This window comes from Mixophyes fleayi, chromosome 2 (assembly GCF_038048845.1).
Source record: "Mixophyes fleayi isolate aMixFle1 chromosome 2, aMixFle1.hap1, whole genome shotgun sequence".
In the NCBI taxonomy this organism is placed as follows: domain Eukaryota; kingdom Metazoa; phylum Chordata; class Amphibia; order Anura; family Limnodynastidae; genus Mixophyes; species Mixophyes fleayi.
This window is the reverse complement of record NC_134403.1, coordinates 132,916,258-132,931,267: the sequence shown is the minus strand read 5'-3', so window position 1 is coordinate 132,931,267 and position 15,010 is coordinate 132,916,258. Positions and strand designations below refer to the sequence as shown.

Here is a 15,010-nt window from a genome sequence, read left to right as displayed (position 1 = left end):
TAGAAGAGTATGTGAGCGGACACGGCTGAAGTGAGTTTTCATTCATGAACTGGTTGGGACTTATCTGTTGTCTGGACTCCAAAGACTATAGTCCATTGCGTCAGTCATATTAACCAATAGGAAGCAGCCTGTGCTATTAAACATTCACAGGTTGCTTCCTATTGGTTGCTATTACAGCTGTCACAGTTTGATCACTAGAGGAAGCATCAAGTAGCTACATTAGGTGAGTAATTGGGTACACATGAGCTTTGAACTGAGAATGGGGGTGCTCAGTACTAGATCTATGGCAAAGAGGACCTGTGCACTGGTTACAGAGGAGCTAGCACTGGGCATAGGGAAGCTTTGCAATGCGCACAGGGGAGCTATGAATTGAGTATAGGGGACCTCAGTACAGTGTATTGGTCACAGATACCTGGTGCTGTACAGAAAGGAGCTGTGCAATGAGAACAGGTATGTTGACATGGTTATAGGGTATCTGTACACTAAGCACTGGTTATATTCATGCATGTGCTGTATTATTGAGCAGTGTTACTGCTGCTGACTACAATACAATATCGTGTTTTATATATTCACCACCAGAATGAGCTCTGCACTGTATAATAGTCACCACCAAGGTGGGCTCTTCATTGTATAATAATGGTCTTTATATTATATACAAGACACTAGAATGAGCTTAGTAATGTAAGTAGGATATCAGATGGACTCTGTGTTGTATACAGGTGATCAGATTTAAGGAAAGATCACCTTCCCAGGAGAAGTTCCGCTTCCCAATTAAATATTCACAAACATGGAGGCATCTGAAGTAAATATAGTCTATTGTACTATTCACATAGCAACATATAAATGGCAAGATGCTATCTTAAGACCAAATTGATATTGCTTTGGTGGCATGACATTATTAAAAAGAACCATACCACAACTAGAAGAGGTAAGATCTAAATGTGTGCTCTGCCTTGTCTAGCATAGCACTATGTATCTTATTTTTTTGTCTTCCTAAATATGGTCACCATAAGCTGATGTGGCGTGATCTGGTGCACTTACTTCAATTAGACAAACACTTGATCATTCTGCTGGACTATAAAATTCCTGCATTACCTGCATTTTAATGGTTATGATTAATGCTAGCTAAATGTTCCAAAACATCCTTTCCATACTTCTCTGATTAGCTCCATAAAACCTCACCTAGGGCCTGATTCATTAAGGAACTTAAATTAAGAAGTTTCTTTTTTAAGTCTCCTGGACAAAACCATGTTACAATGCAAGGGGTGAAAATGAGTTTTCTGTTTTGCACATAAGTTAAATACTGACTGTTTTTTCATGTAGCACACAAATACTTCATAGCTTATTTGTACACTGAAATTTAAAGTTGATATTTGTGTGCTACATGAAAAACAGTCAGTATTTAACTTATGTGCAGAACAGAAAACTCATTTTCACCCCTTGTATTGTAACATGGTTTTGTCCACGAGATTTAAATAAGAAACTTCTTAATTTAAGTTCCTTAATGAATCAGGCCCCTAGACTTTAGTCAAAAGTGGATGTTTTCATAGAGGATATATTTGCTGCTTCCTCAGCTGCTATCTTTATAATGACCACTTGGTAGAACTGTTAGGCTAAGGGCATGTGACAGCTCTGTGCGCTACATGTTGAACTTGACATTTAAACTCTTGATTTACTTGCATATAGCAAGTAGTGTAAAGCACTGATTTCCTGGCACACATCTATGTATGCCACACACAGTGTTCATAGTGTATATTAGCATTTGCATGAAAGGAACTTGGCTCTTACACCACCTGCTATATGCATGAAAATAGACTATAGCACTGAAGGGGATTAGCAGTGATGGGTAACATTTTTTTTTAGAAAGGGGCTGTTGCAAGTGGAAAGATACACAGAGAATGGATAGTACTAGACTCACTAGATATCAAGGAGCCCATTAAAGGAAATTAGTGTATCCTGTCTTCTGTCCTTCCATTTTGTTTAAATACTCCACCAATGATATGTTATAGATGTGGTTAGAACATAAGGGGCAAACTTATTTGTGACAAATAACCCATGCCAGCTTTTATTTTGTCATTATTTATTGAATAAATACTATTCTAACATGAAGAAGTCATGTGTGAAAAAGTAAATACATCCTTACTGCTTCTATATCAATAAATTAAAAAGCTAGATAGGAGCTCAAATTCAAAATACAAAATTTTTAAAAATACTGTAGTATATGGCAGAATAAAGCACACAAACTCTAACTCTGTAAAATTTTGTTTTATTTTAAAATAATCTCAGTAAAAACAACTTTATGAGGATAGAGACCACATATTATTGGGACATGCAACATAGAAATGCATTGAATGCTGCCCTATTTCAGTAGCAATATGCCACAGCAAAAATATATATCAACACGGCTGTTATACAATACTCATACAAAAGTCACAATGCAGAATCTGAAGTAAGTCGATGCTTACATTAGTAAACTACAATGCACTGGAATCTAATAGTGAGATGTGGGAGGTTCACAATGGGCAGAGAAGGTGAATGGTCAGTTCACCTCTCACTCCGCATAAACAGAGTAAACTCCACTCTGTGATTGTCCGCATGTCGCCTCTTAAGGACACCTCATCCTTCTGTAAATGAATAAAAGGATGCCTATGTTCACTTTGTGTTGTTACAGTTAATCTGATGTACAGCTGCTGCCAAAAGGCAAAATGAGATTGCACTACGTGTCCCGTTGTTTCTTACACTTTTCAATGTATAGGATCCCCGCTGTGTTCAGTAAATGTACTTGCACTAAATGTTCAATGACAAGCTGCTGCTGATCAGCACAATGAATATAGTGTCGCTTTCTCCATATCAATAAAGAATATAAGTTGAGACTGGTGTTGCCAATTAAGGACCTCAATTACTGTTAGGAGTAAATCCATCTGGAAGGTGCAATCTTGCACCTTAACAAAATCATATTGCATTGCAGAGGGAGGGGTGAAAATATAAAATGTGCAGACAGATTTAGAGTTGGGAGAGGGGAACATTATAACTTGGTTATACTTGTAATGTAAAATAAAGCTGCTCACTATTTGTGAGCTATTTGAAAAAAAAGCAGTAATTTTCCTGCATACATGAAATGCTGCACTTACACTCCTTGCACTGCAATGTGGTTTGTCCAGTTGCAAATTTGCACCCTTCAGTTGGATTTGCTCCTATCTAAGAATGAGGCCCTTAGTGCACATCATCATTTGATCATGAGCGAGTGCTACTACTTCTATGTAAAAGCAGAACCTTTGTTCTAAGGCATTCATGTTTACACTAACATCATGCTAAAGAAAACAGATGTGTTCAATGAGTTCATAGATGCAATTGTTCTGCTAATCAGTCTGGAAATGGTTATAAGGCCATTTGCGAACGATTTATAGACCATCATAGTACAGTGAGAGAGTTTATTTGCAAATGGAGAACATTGTAGGCAGTCGTCAATCTTCCCAGGAGTGGACATTCCAGCAAAAATCAGACTATATGATGTTCTGAGAGATCACAACGAACCCAAAAACTACATCCAGAGACGTACAGGCCTCTGTCGACTTAGTATATGTTAAAGGTCATAACTCTACAACCAGAAAAAGATAGAATAAACATTTTTTTTTTCTGGAAGTTTGGATAGCCAAGACCGATGTATATTTGCTTGGGATTAATGCACAGTGCCAAAACTTGCATCATGCAACAGATCAATGAACTTAAGCACAACAACAAGTCTAAAGCTGAATACCTGAAAAAGAAGAGAATCAAGGTTTTGGAATAGTCAAGTCAATGTCAAGACTTTAACTGCATGGTTAAATCGCATGGATATACTTTGGCAGGACATTTCAAAAGAGCTGTGCATAAACAAATGCCATAAAACATTAAAAAATGAAAGCTTTATTGTTAGGAGAAGTGGGTCAAATTTCAAGAAATATTATGTAAAAGACTGATAATCTCATAATGAAAATGATTACTTTGTATTGTTTCCACTAAATTTGGTGTCTGTCTGCATATGACAAGTACCGGATAGCCAGAGAATATTTATATCCGTGTTCAACTGAAAGCCTTTCTTGAGATCCTCTTGAACTTGAATACAGGCATACCTGCGTACAATTTCTGTCCAAATTTAAAAAAAGCAAATTGCTTCTACTTTGCGTGCCTTGATGGATGAGGCCCTATATGTGTATACAAATTTAAGCATCTAATATATAAATGCTTAGTGGCGTCTGTGTGTGTGGGGAAAAAAAACAACAAGTTGCAGCGCCACCTGCTGGGCAGAGTTATACACTGACCTACTAAATTCTTAGTGTGTATGGGAAAAAAAATTCAAAAAGGGCTGAAATTTGGTAGGGCTCAAACTCATTTTCGTGAGGTAATTTTACCTCATGAACACACATGTGTAGAGGCGTGCGTTAGTGTGTGTGTGGAAAAAACTATTTTCTCAGAAAGGGTTTATCCAATTGACCTGAAATTTGGTATACTGACATTATTTGGCAAAAAAATTAGAATAGTCAAGTCAGTTAACTTCCATCATCCCCCCTTCCCCCCGTGGGAGGGGTAGTAAAGGCTAAATTTACGAGTTGAGGGGTCAAACTCATTTTCGTGAGGTAATTTTACCTCATGAACACACATTAAAAAGGGCTTGCGTCGGGAAGTAACGCTCTTCCCCTGAGGAGGCCTGGGCTAGGCCCAAATGCATGACAAGAACCTTTTTAAGACCTTAAGTATCTTGATTTGACTAGAATGCATGAGTATCATGCACGGGTTAACTTGTATACAGATAATTATAGATGCACCGGACATGACAAGCTTCTCTCCCTTCAGATATCAGGTCCAAAAAGGCAGCACATCTATAGGAGGTGGACTAGTTCCATAAACATTTAAATAAAGGTGAGGTAAGTATTTATTTTACATAAATGTAAAGGTTTTATTCCAATAATGGGTTAACCTTGCTCAATATGGACAGTTCGTTTAGTTGTACTTTAGGACTCTCTCATCTTCCTAGAACATCAAACGACTGAGATAGAAGCTACTTAATGACATCATCTATCCAGGCTCCATTGCTAGGAACATCTTATATAGGCCTGGGGCAAATCCATTTTAATGGACCTCCACAGACCAAATATTAAAACACATTATTACTGTTTAATTATAGCTAATGCAAGTATCCAATTGTTTACCGACACTGGCTTTTGTACGAAGTTTTATATAAAAGACAAGTTTGGGTATACCTGCGCTGATGAAAAAAAGAGTTGCCCTCTATTATCCTGCACACAATCCACTATAATGTGCTTTTAGATCTAGTAAATAGTAAAATGTGGCATTAGAGTTGGCGCACCTTAAATACAAATCGTATCAGAAAACCAACAAACATATACAAAACAAAAAGTCCAGATAGGAAAAGGACCATCTGTGATCCAAAATCTAAAAGTCCATAAACAAACAAAGTCTGTTGGTCTGAAGTTTTATAAAGTGGCAACAGCTTACATGGGATAATAAAGATCTCAAGTAATGTCTAAAATGCATTGGCTAGAATCCGTTAACTGACTTGTTGAACTGTTCCATACAGAAAATCACAAATAATGTGAGTGCATGGATGTGGGTATTTTAATATTTTAGAGGTTTTGTAACCTAAAACAATGACATACATTCCACATGATGAAAACATGGAAATTACCTAATATAAGCATACCTCTTGCCTTACTCATCCGTTTCACTTGTGACTCTTGCCACATACAATCTATACTCATATGTGGAGGGAAGCCACTAAACACTGTGGAGACTGGACATCGTTTTGCCATTTAACCGTTATTTTTCTCTGATCAGTAGAAAAGTATTTTGAAAAACAAAACTAAAGTAAACCACCTATTTGACTTACTTTCACTTATTTTACTAAATTCCACTGAGAATCCTTCTCAAAAGAAGTTAACCATGTGCCTTGTCTATTTTACTTCATACTGCTTAGATAGACAGAGAGACATTTAGGCATACATACAGACTGACTGCTCAAGCAAATTCAATAGGTACTCCTTGTCTTGGCACAACCTCATAAAACATATATGACTTATTGATGCAACATAATCGAGCTTGTTAAAGTGAGCACTGTACACAAGTAATGAAACAGAAATGAAAAAATTAGTGTTACCTGGAAGAGTGTTAACTGTTGAAATCTCATATTAAATCTCATTAAATTTATATATATATATATATATATATATATATATATATATATATATATATATCTAATATATAAATGCTTAGTGGCGTCTGTGTGTGTGTGGAAAAAAAACCCCAAGTTGCAGCGCCACCTGCTGGGCAGAGTTATACACTGACCTACTAAATTCTTAGGGGCATATTCAATTCCGATCCGATCCGCGGTAACGCGCGTTACCGCGGAAAATGCGCACAACTGCCAGTAATACGGTATCGCAATAACGCGGATTTTCGTACGCAGCCTGTGAACAAAAATCCACGTTATTGCGGAACCGCGGATTACATTCGCGGCCATTCCAGTGCGATCCCGCGAATCGGGATCGGAATTGAATATGCCCCTTAGTGTGTGTGGGAAAAAAAATTCAAAAAGGGCTCAAATTTGGTAGGGCTCAAACGCATTTTCGTGAGGTAATTTTACCTCATGAACACACATGTGTAGAGGCATGCGTTAGTGTGTGTGTGTGGAAAAAACTATTTTCTCAGAAAGGGCTCACCAATTGACCTGAAATTTGGTATACTGACATTATTTGACAAAAAAATTTGAATAATCAAGTCAGTTAACTTCCATCATCCCCCCTTCCCCCCGTGGGAGGGGTAGTAAAGGCTAAATTTACGAGTTGAGGGGTCAAACTCATTTTCGTGAGGTAATTTTGCCTCATGAACACACATTAAAAAGGGCGCTTGCGTCGGGAAGTAACGATCTTCCCCTGAGGAGGCCTGGGCTAGGCCCAAATGCATGACAAGAACCTTTTTAAGACCTTAAGTATCTTGATTTGACTAGAATGCATGTATATATATATATATGTATATATTATAATTCCTATTGGTAAGGCAAAGGCCAATGTAACTCAGAGCTCTATTTATCAGGGTGAGAAAATCCCTAAATCCATGAATTTTCTCTTGATTTAGGGCTCTTCCCTGGTGAATCATTTTCCTTTTGTTAGTTACCGTCTAGACACATTTCTAGTTTACAGAGGTATCTAACAAGAGTGGAGTGTAGGTGTGTACCTTGAATTGTACTGGGTGCACCATCCAAACGCAAGGGTGCAAGAACAAGTTATTATCTGGGAGGTTGTGTAATGTTACTAAAATCAAGCGTGACCAGAAACCCCCCTTCCAGCCCAGGACTGATTTACTGGTTGGTCCTTCTCCTGGGGCCAATCACTTTAATGTTTGTAGCCAAATCTACAGAGGAACAGATCTAAAGATAGACTCCTGTACCTTTCTCCTCCGCTGTTTGTATGTCACATGTGGAATGCACATGTGACATATGCATTGTGTCACATGTGCAGGAAACAGAGTATGCCTATCCAATGCAGAGTGTCGGATGGAAGAAAGCAGATGTGGGAGGAGGGATGGCTCTTACTGAATGGGGGTGCAGGCTGTGCTATTAATTTAATGAAGATAATGGCTGCTAATAATTTATTAGTCAGTGGGAGATATTAATTTATTGGTGGGGTCTATTTAACTTGTAGTGGGGACATGGTAGTGCCTATTAGTATATAGTGGGTGCTCTATTTAATGCTGGGGTGCTCTGAGCATGATTTATTGAAGGTTGGTGATAAGAAGGTCTATTTATTAAATGTGGACACCAATTATTTAATGTTGGGGGGCAGTTTTGGGGAAATAGGTTTATGTATTAAACCTGATTGCTAATAATTTAATGTCAGGTCTGGTTGCAGGTAGAGAGGCTGATTGGGGAGTCTAAAGTGTTCACTCATTACTTCATGGACCTATCACCCATATTTCATGGATCTATCCTTTTTTTCCAAAAAGAACTCCAACATTACAGCAACTAAGCTTAAGAGACCAGCAGCTACAGGTAGTGAAAGCTACAAGAACAGGTAGGAAAGAGCAGGAGAGACTGTCAGCTCTCCTAAATCTAGGTTACTATCCAGCTTAGTAAGGACTTTGGTTCAACTGCCAGGACAGTTGTAAGGTATGTTTATACTGTTTTATACTGCTCTGGTACCTGTGTGTACCTAACAATAGTGCATGCAGCATTGCCTATGTATTTGAAGGGGATGGGAGAGTTGGAGGGCAACCTAGCCTGTCAAAAATGATAGCCATGTCACTTGAATGATGTTCATGCTCACTCTGACAACACGGCATGGAAACCCCCCTCTAGAAATGTAGCATTTGCCCCTGAAAATGACTATCAGGAAAATCTCATTCATTTAATGATCTATGTTAGTAAGTATGTACACGTTAATAAAGAGGATAATCAAATCAAACATTATAGTCATATGCCTGCCACGCATGTCAGAAACTTATAGGCTGTATAAAATAGGCTTTACATAGCAATGTCATTTCATAATGCCTCCATTTACAAAAAGCAAGGAAACAGTGGTCATGCGATCTTTTATTTTGTAGAAATGTGCAGCAGTAGAGTAGTCTGTACTGGAATGCGACAAGCTGAGAAGGGGTTTCCCCTAATTATCATTTGTGGTTTTCTGTTAATTTCCCAAGATTTGTCAGTCATGCACTAATCTGTTTTTATCAATAGCGTCACAGTAGAGATAAGTCAATTGTCGTTGTCAGTGGAGCGCCTGCTGCTCTTTAGAATGAGCTGATGAAGGATCCTGGTAGTAAAAGCACGCACTTACTGTATGCACACCTGAAACTAGATTTGGTAAGCAAGACGCATTCTCAAGCTTTCTGGTATAATATTTGAACAGTGACACCAATGCTAAGGTATTTGGCAAATAGGATTTTGCATAATGCTACACTTTTCTTGATTGTAGAAGAACTGTTGCATTTGTGTGTAATATTGATGTTTTTTGTAGTTGATGAGAGGAGCTTAACACTGTGGGGCAGTAGAGAATTGGACTGCAGCAGCAGCAAGCAAGCAAACAGCAGATGCTGCGGAAGTCTGTGGATCACACAACTTGCATGAAGGAAAATATTACCAGATAAAAAATACTGATTCACTGTGTGACTGGGGCCAAGAGGGACACAAGATTAATTAGGCTGAGTGCACAGCTAGGGAAAGACACATATACAATAGACCTTTGTGAACTTAGCAGCTTTGATGACATATACAGCCAACGGCACATACAACATGTCACCACTGGTAAAGGGGAATTAATCCATAATGTATATTTATGGGGGAAGTCATCTGTTGCATTTTAATCAATCTCTGCTTTTTTTTTTCTATAAGGTATCGCATATTTAGTGACACATCCTACCTAGATATAGATTAATTTTAATATATGGAAGACCGCAGACTGTCCTCCAGAGAGATCTGATGCTGCATGAAAACTTTGCACCACGCATTAAAAAGCGAATAATCATCTCATTGACATCAAGATCCCATTCTATAAAAGCCAGGTCTCTGTAGGGAATACTGAGCACCTTTATCCTATCTATGTGAATACGCACAAACTGCAGCATCACCGGTGACAGCAATAATGAGAGAAGCATTTAATCCCCAGCATCCGTAACCATGTCTAGCTGCCCCGATACACCGTGCCAGCACCCTGGCATCTGGAATGCTTTATTTTAGCAAGTTCAACAGAGCCATGCTGCTGATGCAGAGATTGATCTACGTTTCCAAGTGATTTATCTTCCTTTGCCTTCCTCTTGTGCCTCCACCTCCTGAGCTCCCTGTCTCCTTCTCTACATCCAGCCCAGCGCTGCCAATGCGCCAGGATAGAGAGATCTCGGTGCCGGGGATGACGCAGAAGAGCGAGCTCCCCCCAAAAAGTGTTTCAGGACGAAGATGGCGGCAACTTAGCACAGGACCAAGATGACTGTGGCCATCAGGAGGCAAAACCCAGGGTATTCCGCCCAGTTTGCTAAGGAAAAGACGCCCGGCTGAAGCCAGCACACCAGTGTGATCTGCTGAAATCATTGCACGGCTTGTCAGTGAGAGGAAGGGGAAAGGCTGATGAAAGTGCTCTGCGGAAAAGGAGAGATATCAGCACGGTCAAGAGGAAGGGAAGAGGCATGCAGTCAGTGGGAAGTGGGTTTTTCTCAGGAGTGCTATGGATAACCGTGATCTAACAATGCCCGGGTTTATATCTTTATTCCCACTAATTGGATGGATATAGCTGATCAACAGCTCTGCGAGAAGTCAGATCCTGCCGTAGGCAAACGCTGTATAAGAGGGGAGCGCAAAGAAAGCTAAGGAAGACAGAAATCAAGCAAATCAATCCTCAAGTCAATGAATATTGTGGTAACACTGGCAGAGGAGCCCTCACGGTGGAGTCGGCCAGGGCAGCGCGTTCCCAAAATATGACCAGGGGTGCTTGGATGTGTCGGCAGTTTGATGACAGCTTAAAAATCTGGTTTGCACCCCGGGAGAACGAAAAACCTTTTACTGATTCAGAGAGGGTTCAGAAATGGCGACTGTCTTTAGCATCTCTCTTGTTTTTCACAGTTCTGCTTTCTGATCATTTGTGGTTCTGCGCTGAGGCGAAATTGACAAGGACCAGAGACAAAGAGCAGGGCACCTTATTGTCACCTAGCATGGCTGATCAATTGTCATCAGTGGAAGGACATTCACTTTCACCTACCCTTCAATCATCTCAAAAGAGCCTTAGCAAAGGCAAAAAAGCTATTTTTCTAGGAAATTCTACCAAACCTCTGTGGCGGCTAGAAACGTGTTACCCATATAGTCCAGCTGGTCAATGTTTTATTGTTGATGAGGCTGAATCTGTCTGTAGTAACTTAAGTGAGGGGGCAAGGAATAAGCCCACTCACTTCAACTTGAGTCATTTTTACCTACCCTTTTGTAATTCCTATACACTTTCGGATTTGTTTTCTGGGTTCTCAAATAAGGACACTTTGAACTGTAGTGGGGACGTAGTGGAGAATGGGGATGTAGCTGGTTGCAGGCAGTGCGTTCAAGCTTACAAAAGCTACGACCAGCACGCTCAGGAGCAGTATCAAGAATTTGAAATTTTGCTACAGAAATATTTACAATCGGATGAGTATTCGGTAAAATCCTGTTCTGAAGACTGCAAGGTAGGAAACTGGGTTCTTACTTCATATATTTGGCTGGCCCTTCTTGGTTGGACTTAGAAGTTGCTGTGTTTGATATCCAGGGACCGACAACTGATGACTATCACTTGAGAAAGTAATTATGTCTAACTGTGCATTTCATACCACTGTTCCATATGGATGTGCTGCGTCCTACTAGTGAGCTGTCTAGAGCATTGCTTGAACACAATGTGACTGCAAGGCTTGACTCTGGCCTGAGAGCCAATGATGAAAACCTGATGTGTGCTAGCTTTTTGTGATAAATTGCGTTTCATTGACTATGAGCAGATTCAAACAGGGTTATGCAAAACATATTTTAGATTGCATTATAGTTTTCTTGTGGGACATTTCATTGTAGCTCGCCTTATGGATTGCAATAAATTATGCTAAGATACATTTACACTTTGAGAGAAATATTGTATCTGTTTGTATAGTGTTTCATTTTTCATTGATGTTTACAAAGGCAAGCTAACAAAATGTTGCGTTGTGCATTTACGTGGATACCTAACATCTGAGTTAAATATGAACTATTTAGGATTTATCTTGAATAAAGGTTGTATTACGGTCTACTTGCAGTGCGTGTATTTGTGTTCTGTGTCCCCTGTGTGAATGACCTAATGGTCTTTATTATAATTAAGCACAGAGACTTTGGAACGCGTGGATTTCACAGTGATCCTTAATATATGGTACACAACCTTTCATGCTGTAGCTCAACGACTCTATGGATTTACAGCTCTGTGGATTTACAGTTAACAGACACTGCAAAGAGAGAACTGTGCTTGAATTTCAAAAAGCTGTCTTCCTCTTGCATAATTTACAGTATAATCGTATGGGTGTAGGGATAGTCACATTATTTTTTAAAAGTTGCTGTTTTTATATTTAGATACCTGCGTTCGTCAGTGCTAATGCACAAGTTAGCACCAGTAGAACAATAGCTACATGCTTTCACATTAGATTATCTACAGTCCATCTAACTCAGGTTTGCTGCACAATTATTTAGGTATCTTCCTGGAATCCACCACTGGAGTTATTGGTTTCTGATAGACCCGTATATTTTGGGAATTGCATAATACTCAGAATAGCACTAACTTGTCACATACCTCTGGCTGCTTAGCAGAGCGCTGGATTGCATGAAATGACATATGACATCTGATTTTTCAACATATATGTATGTGTAAACACACGTATCCTCTCTTATGTGTTATGATAATGTGATAGATTGGACATTTGAAACACAGGCGGAAGGCCTGCTTACTATAATATGCCATCAAGCCTCATTGTTATTATGGGCACATATCAGGGCCTCATCAGACAGCCTGTCTCTGGTGGATTATAGCTATTATATATGCTGCTGTACGGTTTTTGTACTGGATCTATATTTTTATTTGTGAAATAATTGATTGCTTTATAAGAGACTTAGGCTCTCTCTAATATTTTATTGGTTATTTCATTTAGACCAATTACAGGTTTATTAAACTAGATTTGCTACTGTGATGTTGTGGTCCATTACATCTTTTATTTAGCATTTACTTGCAAAGAAACCCATCTCATCACTAGCTATAGTCAAAGCTGAAGTTCAACTACTTCTTATGCGCTGTCCACGGTGCTGAAAATGTTGCGTAATGTAACGTTATATTAAAGTAGTGACACAGGTCAAATTCCAGGAATACGCTTTTCATCCTTAAGATTGATTGTCGCAGTTACGTCATGGCATTGTGTAATATGGCTAAATCTTGAATGGGACTACTGTAACATCCATAATAAAATCCACTACACGTACAAAGTACACGTGTAAGAGCAATCAAGCGTTATAGTATAGTTCCCTGCAGATATGCACTTATTGTCGAAGAGTTCTAAACAATTGTGACATTAGGTACTTGTGATATAATAGATCCGCCGCATATTTCATTGTAAATAACCTTTACTGTTTTATGATGGGAGCTGTGTGCCAATCTACTGCCCATGACCAAAACTAGCAAAATAGGTTGTTGCTGATTAGTGTATATATTTGTCTCAGTATAATCATTCTTAGTACTGCCTCGATTTGTGTTAATGTGAAGCAATATTTTAGAACCATAGTTGTAAATTACAATATTATTGTTTTAATAGAACAGTGACTTGGTAGTGGATTCTTAAAGCCCCTACTCTGCTTGGTTAATTCCTTAATGGGACTTTGCAAACAGCACATTTCAATAGGTAATGTCTGAAGGGGCTACTTATTAGATATCAATTTATTGGTTTCAATTGAATTGCAGAATAATATGAAATAACAAACAAATCAGAAAAATATCCTATTCAATTTCCTGTTCACTGATATGTGTTAAGTTTCCTTGGCTTAGTCACTAGCAGTTTGTTTAAGACTTAAAATGAACATAACTTGATAACTGAAATATTTCCACATGTTCTCTATGAGGACAAATGAGGATGCCTATAAAACTCTCATCACATAACTGGTGTTGAAATATTCTTTTAGCAATACGTTTACTGCAACAAACTAAGAGATTCTGCCATTTATTGTAATGTGTAATACAGTAAGTTGAAAATATGTCTGCATTATGTGTTAATAAATAATGCATACATGGATTTACAGGGTATTTTACCACTTTTCTAGAGTAAATTGAGAACACAAGCACAATATTGTTAATGAGGAAAACATATATGAAAAATAATGGGTGAGTTTTCTGCTCATAAATTCCATTGTTTACACATTATTTTAAACAAAACATTGTTTAACACAGTGATGGGCAACCTGCAACACTTCAGGGCCCGCATGATGCGGCCTTCTAACATTCAAAAGGGCTGCACTTTATCCTTAATTAATAATAGATTATAACAATTAATGTAATCAAAGAAAGAGACACCTATCTGTAATAATATATCTGCAGGCACTTAGTGTTATAAGCCGAAGGCGGAGGCGTGGAGGGCTGCATGGGGCCCTAGGTCCACCTGTTGCCCATCACTGGTTTAATGTCTACAAGGTGTATATGGAAACAGAGTGTAAATTAGCATGTGAATGGGAAAGCACTAGATACCAGCTAGCATTGGTACATTAGCAGTAGCTAGCTTACACTGTTTCCTCTAATATGACCTTTGCATGTGGAGTATTATAGAGTAGAATGGAAAAAGATGTTTCTTGGCATTAAGAAAGAATCACTGCTATATGCTGGGATGAATTATGTGTCTTTAACTCTAATTATCTAATTCCGTTTCCTAAGTCATTATGAGATGTACACTTATTTCTTTGTCATTACATTACGTATGTGCACTAATCATGTTAGAATCATAAAGTAGCACAGTTGCAATTTGCTTCTTTTATTTCCTAACTACATTATAAGAATGTACATTCAGAACACTCATTTTTAGTATTGCTTATGAACCAATGCTACTCCCCAGAATCCCTGCGCCTCTACAATCATAAGGGGCCGCAAGCTGTTGTAAGCGCAAGATGTGACTCAATTTTATATGGCCACAACCTTAACTTGTGCCTTGTGTGCATGTGCAGAAATGTATATTATGTTATATGCAGCATAGCGCACTTTGCGCCTCATTTAGAGTCGGACGCAAAGTCCATTTCAGGTGCATCCTGCACATTTCCACTGATGGGGCATGCGCAGTAAGTAACAGTTCCCTGCAGTTCCGTCTGCTTTTCAGGCGCAAGTGTACACTGCGACAGCTTGCGCTTCAGTGCGAGGGAAAGGGTGGAACACGGAGTTATGTAGAAATGACTGTGAATAATTCAGATACTATGGGCATCTACCCGCAAAAACTACACTAGTTGGATCAAGACGCAGGTGGAACACACGTC

General features: G+C 38.8%; 1 protein-coding gene across 1 annotated transcript in view; it reads left to right on the top strand.

The window, feature by feature from the left end:
• Window positions 1-9,415: 9,415 nt before the first annotated feature.
• NALF1 (NALCN channel auxiliary factor 1) overlaps window positions 9,416-15,010 on the top strand; it is a 481,858-nt gene continuing 476,263 nt past the window's right edge. The window contains exon 1 of the mRNA XM_075199989.1: window positions 9,416-11,190. Within this exon, the coding sequence (XP_075056090.1) occupies window positions 10,459-11,190 (732 nt within the window). The 5' untranslated portion in view covers window positions 9,416-10,458. The remainder of the gene's footprint in view (window positions 11,191-15,010) is intronic.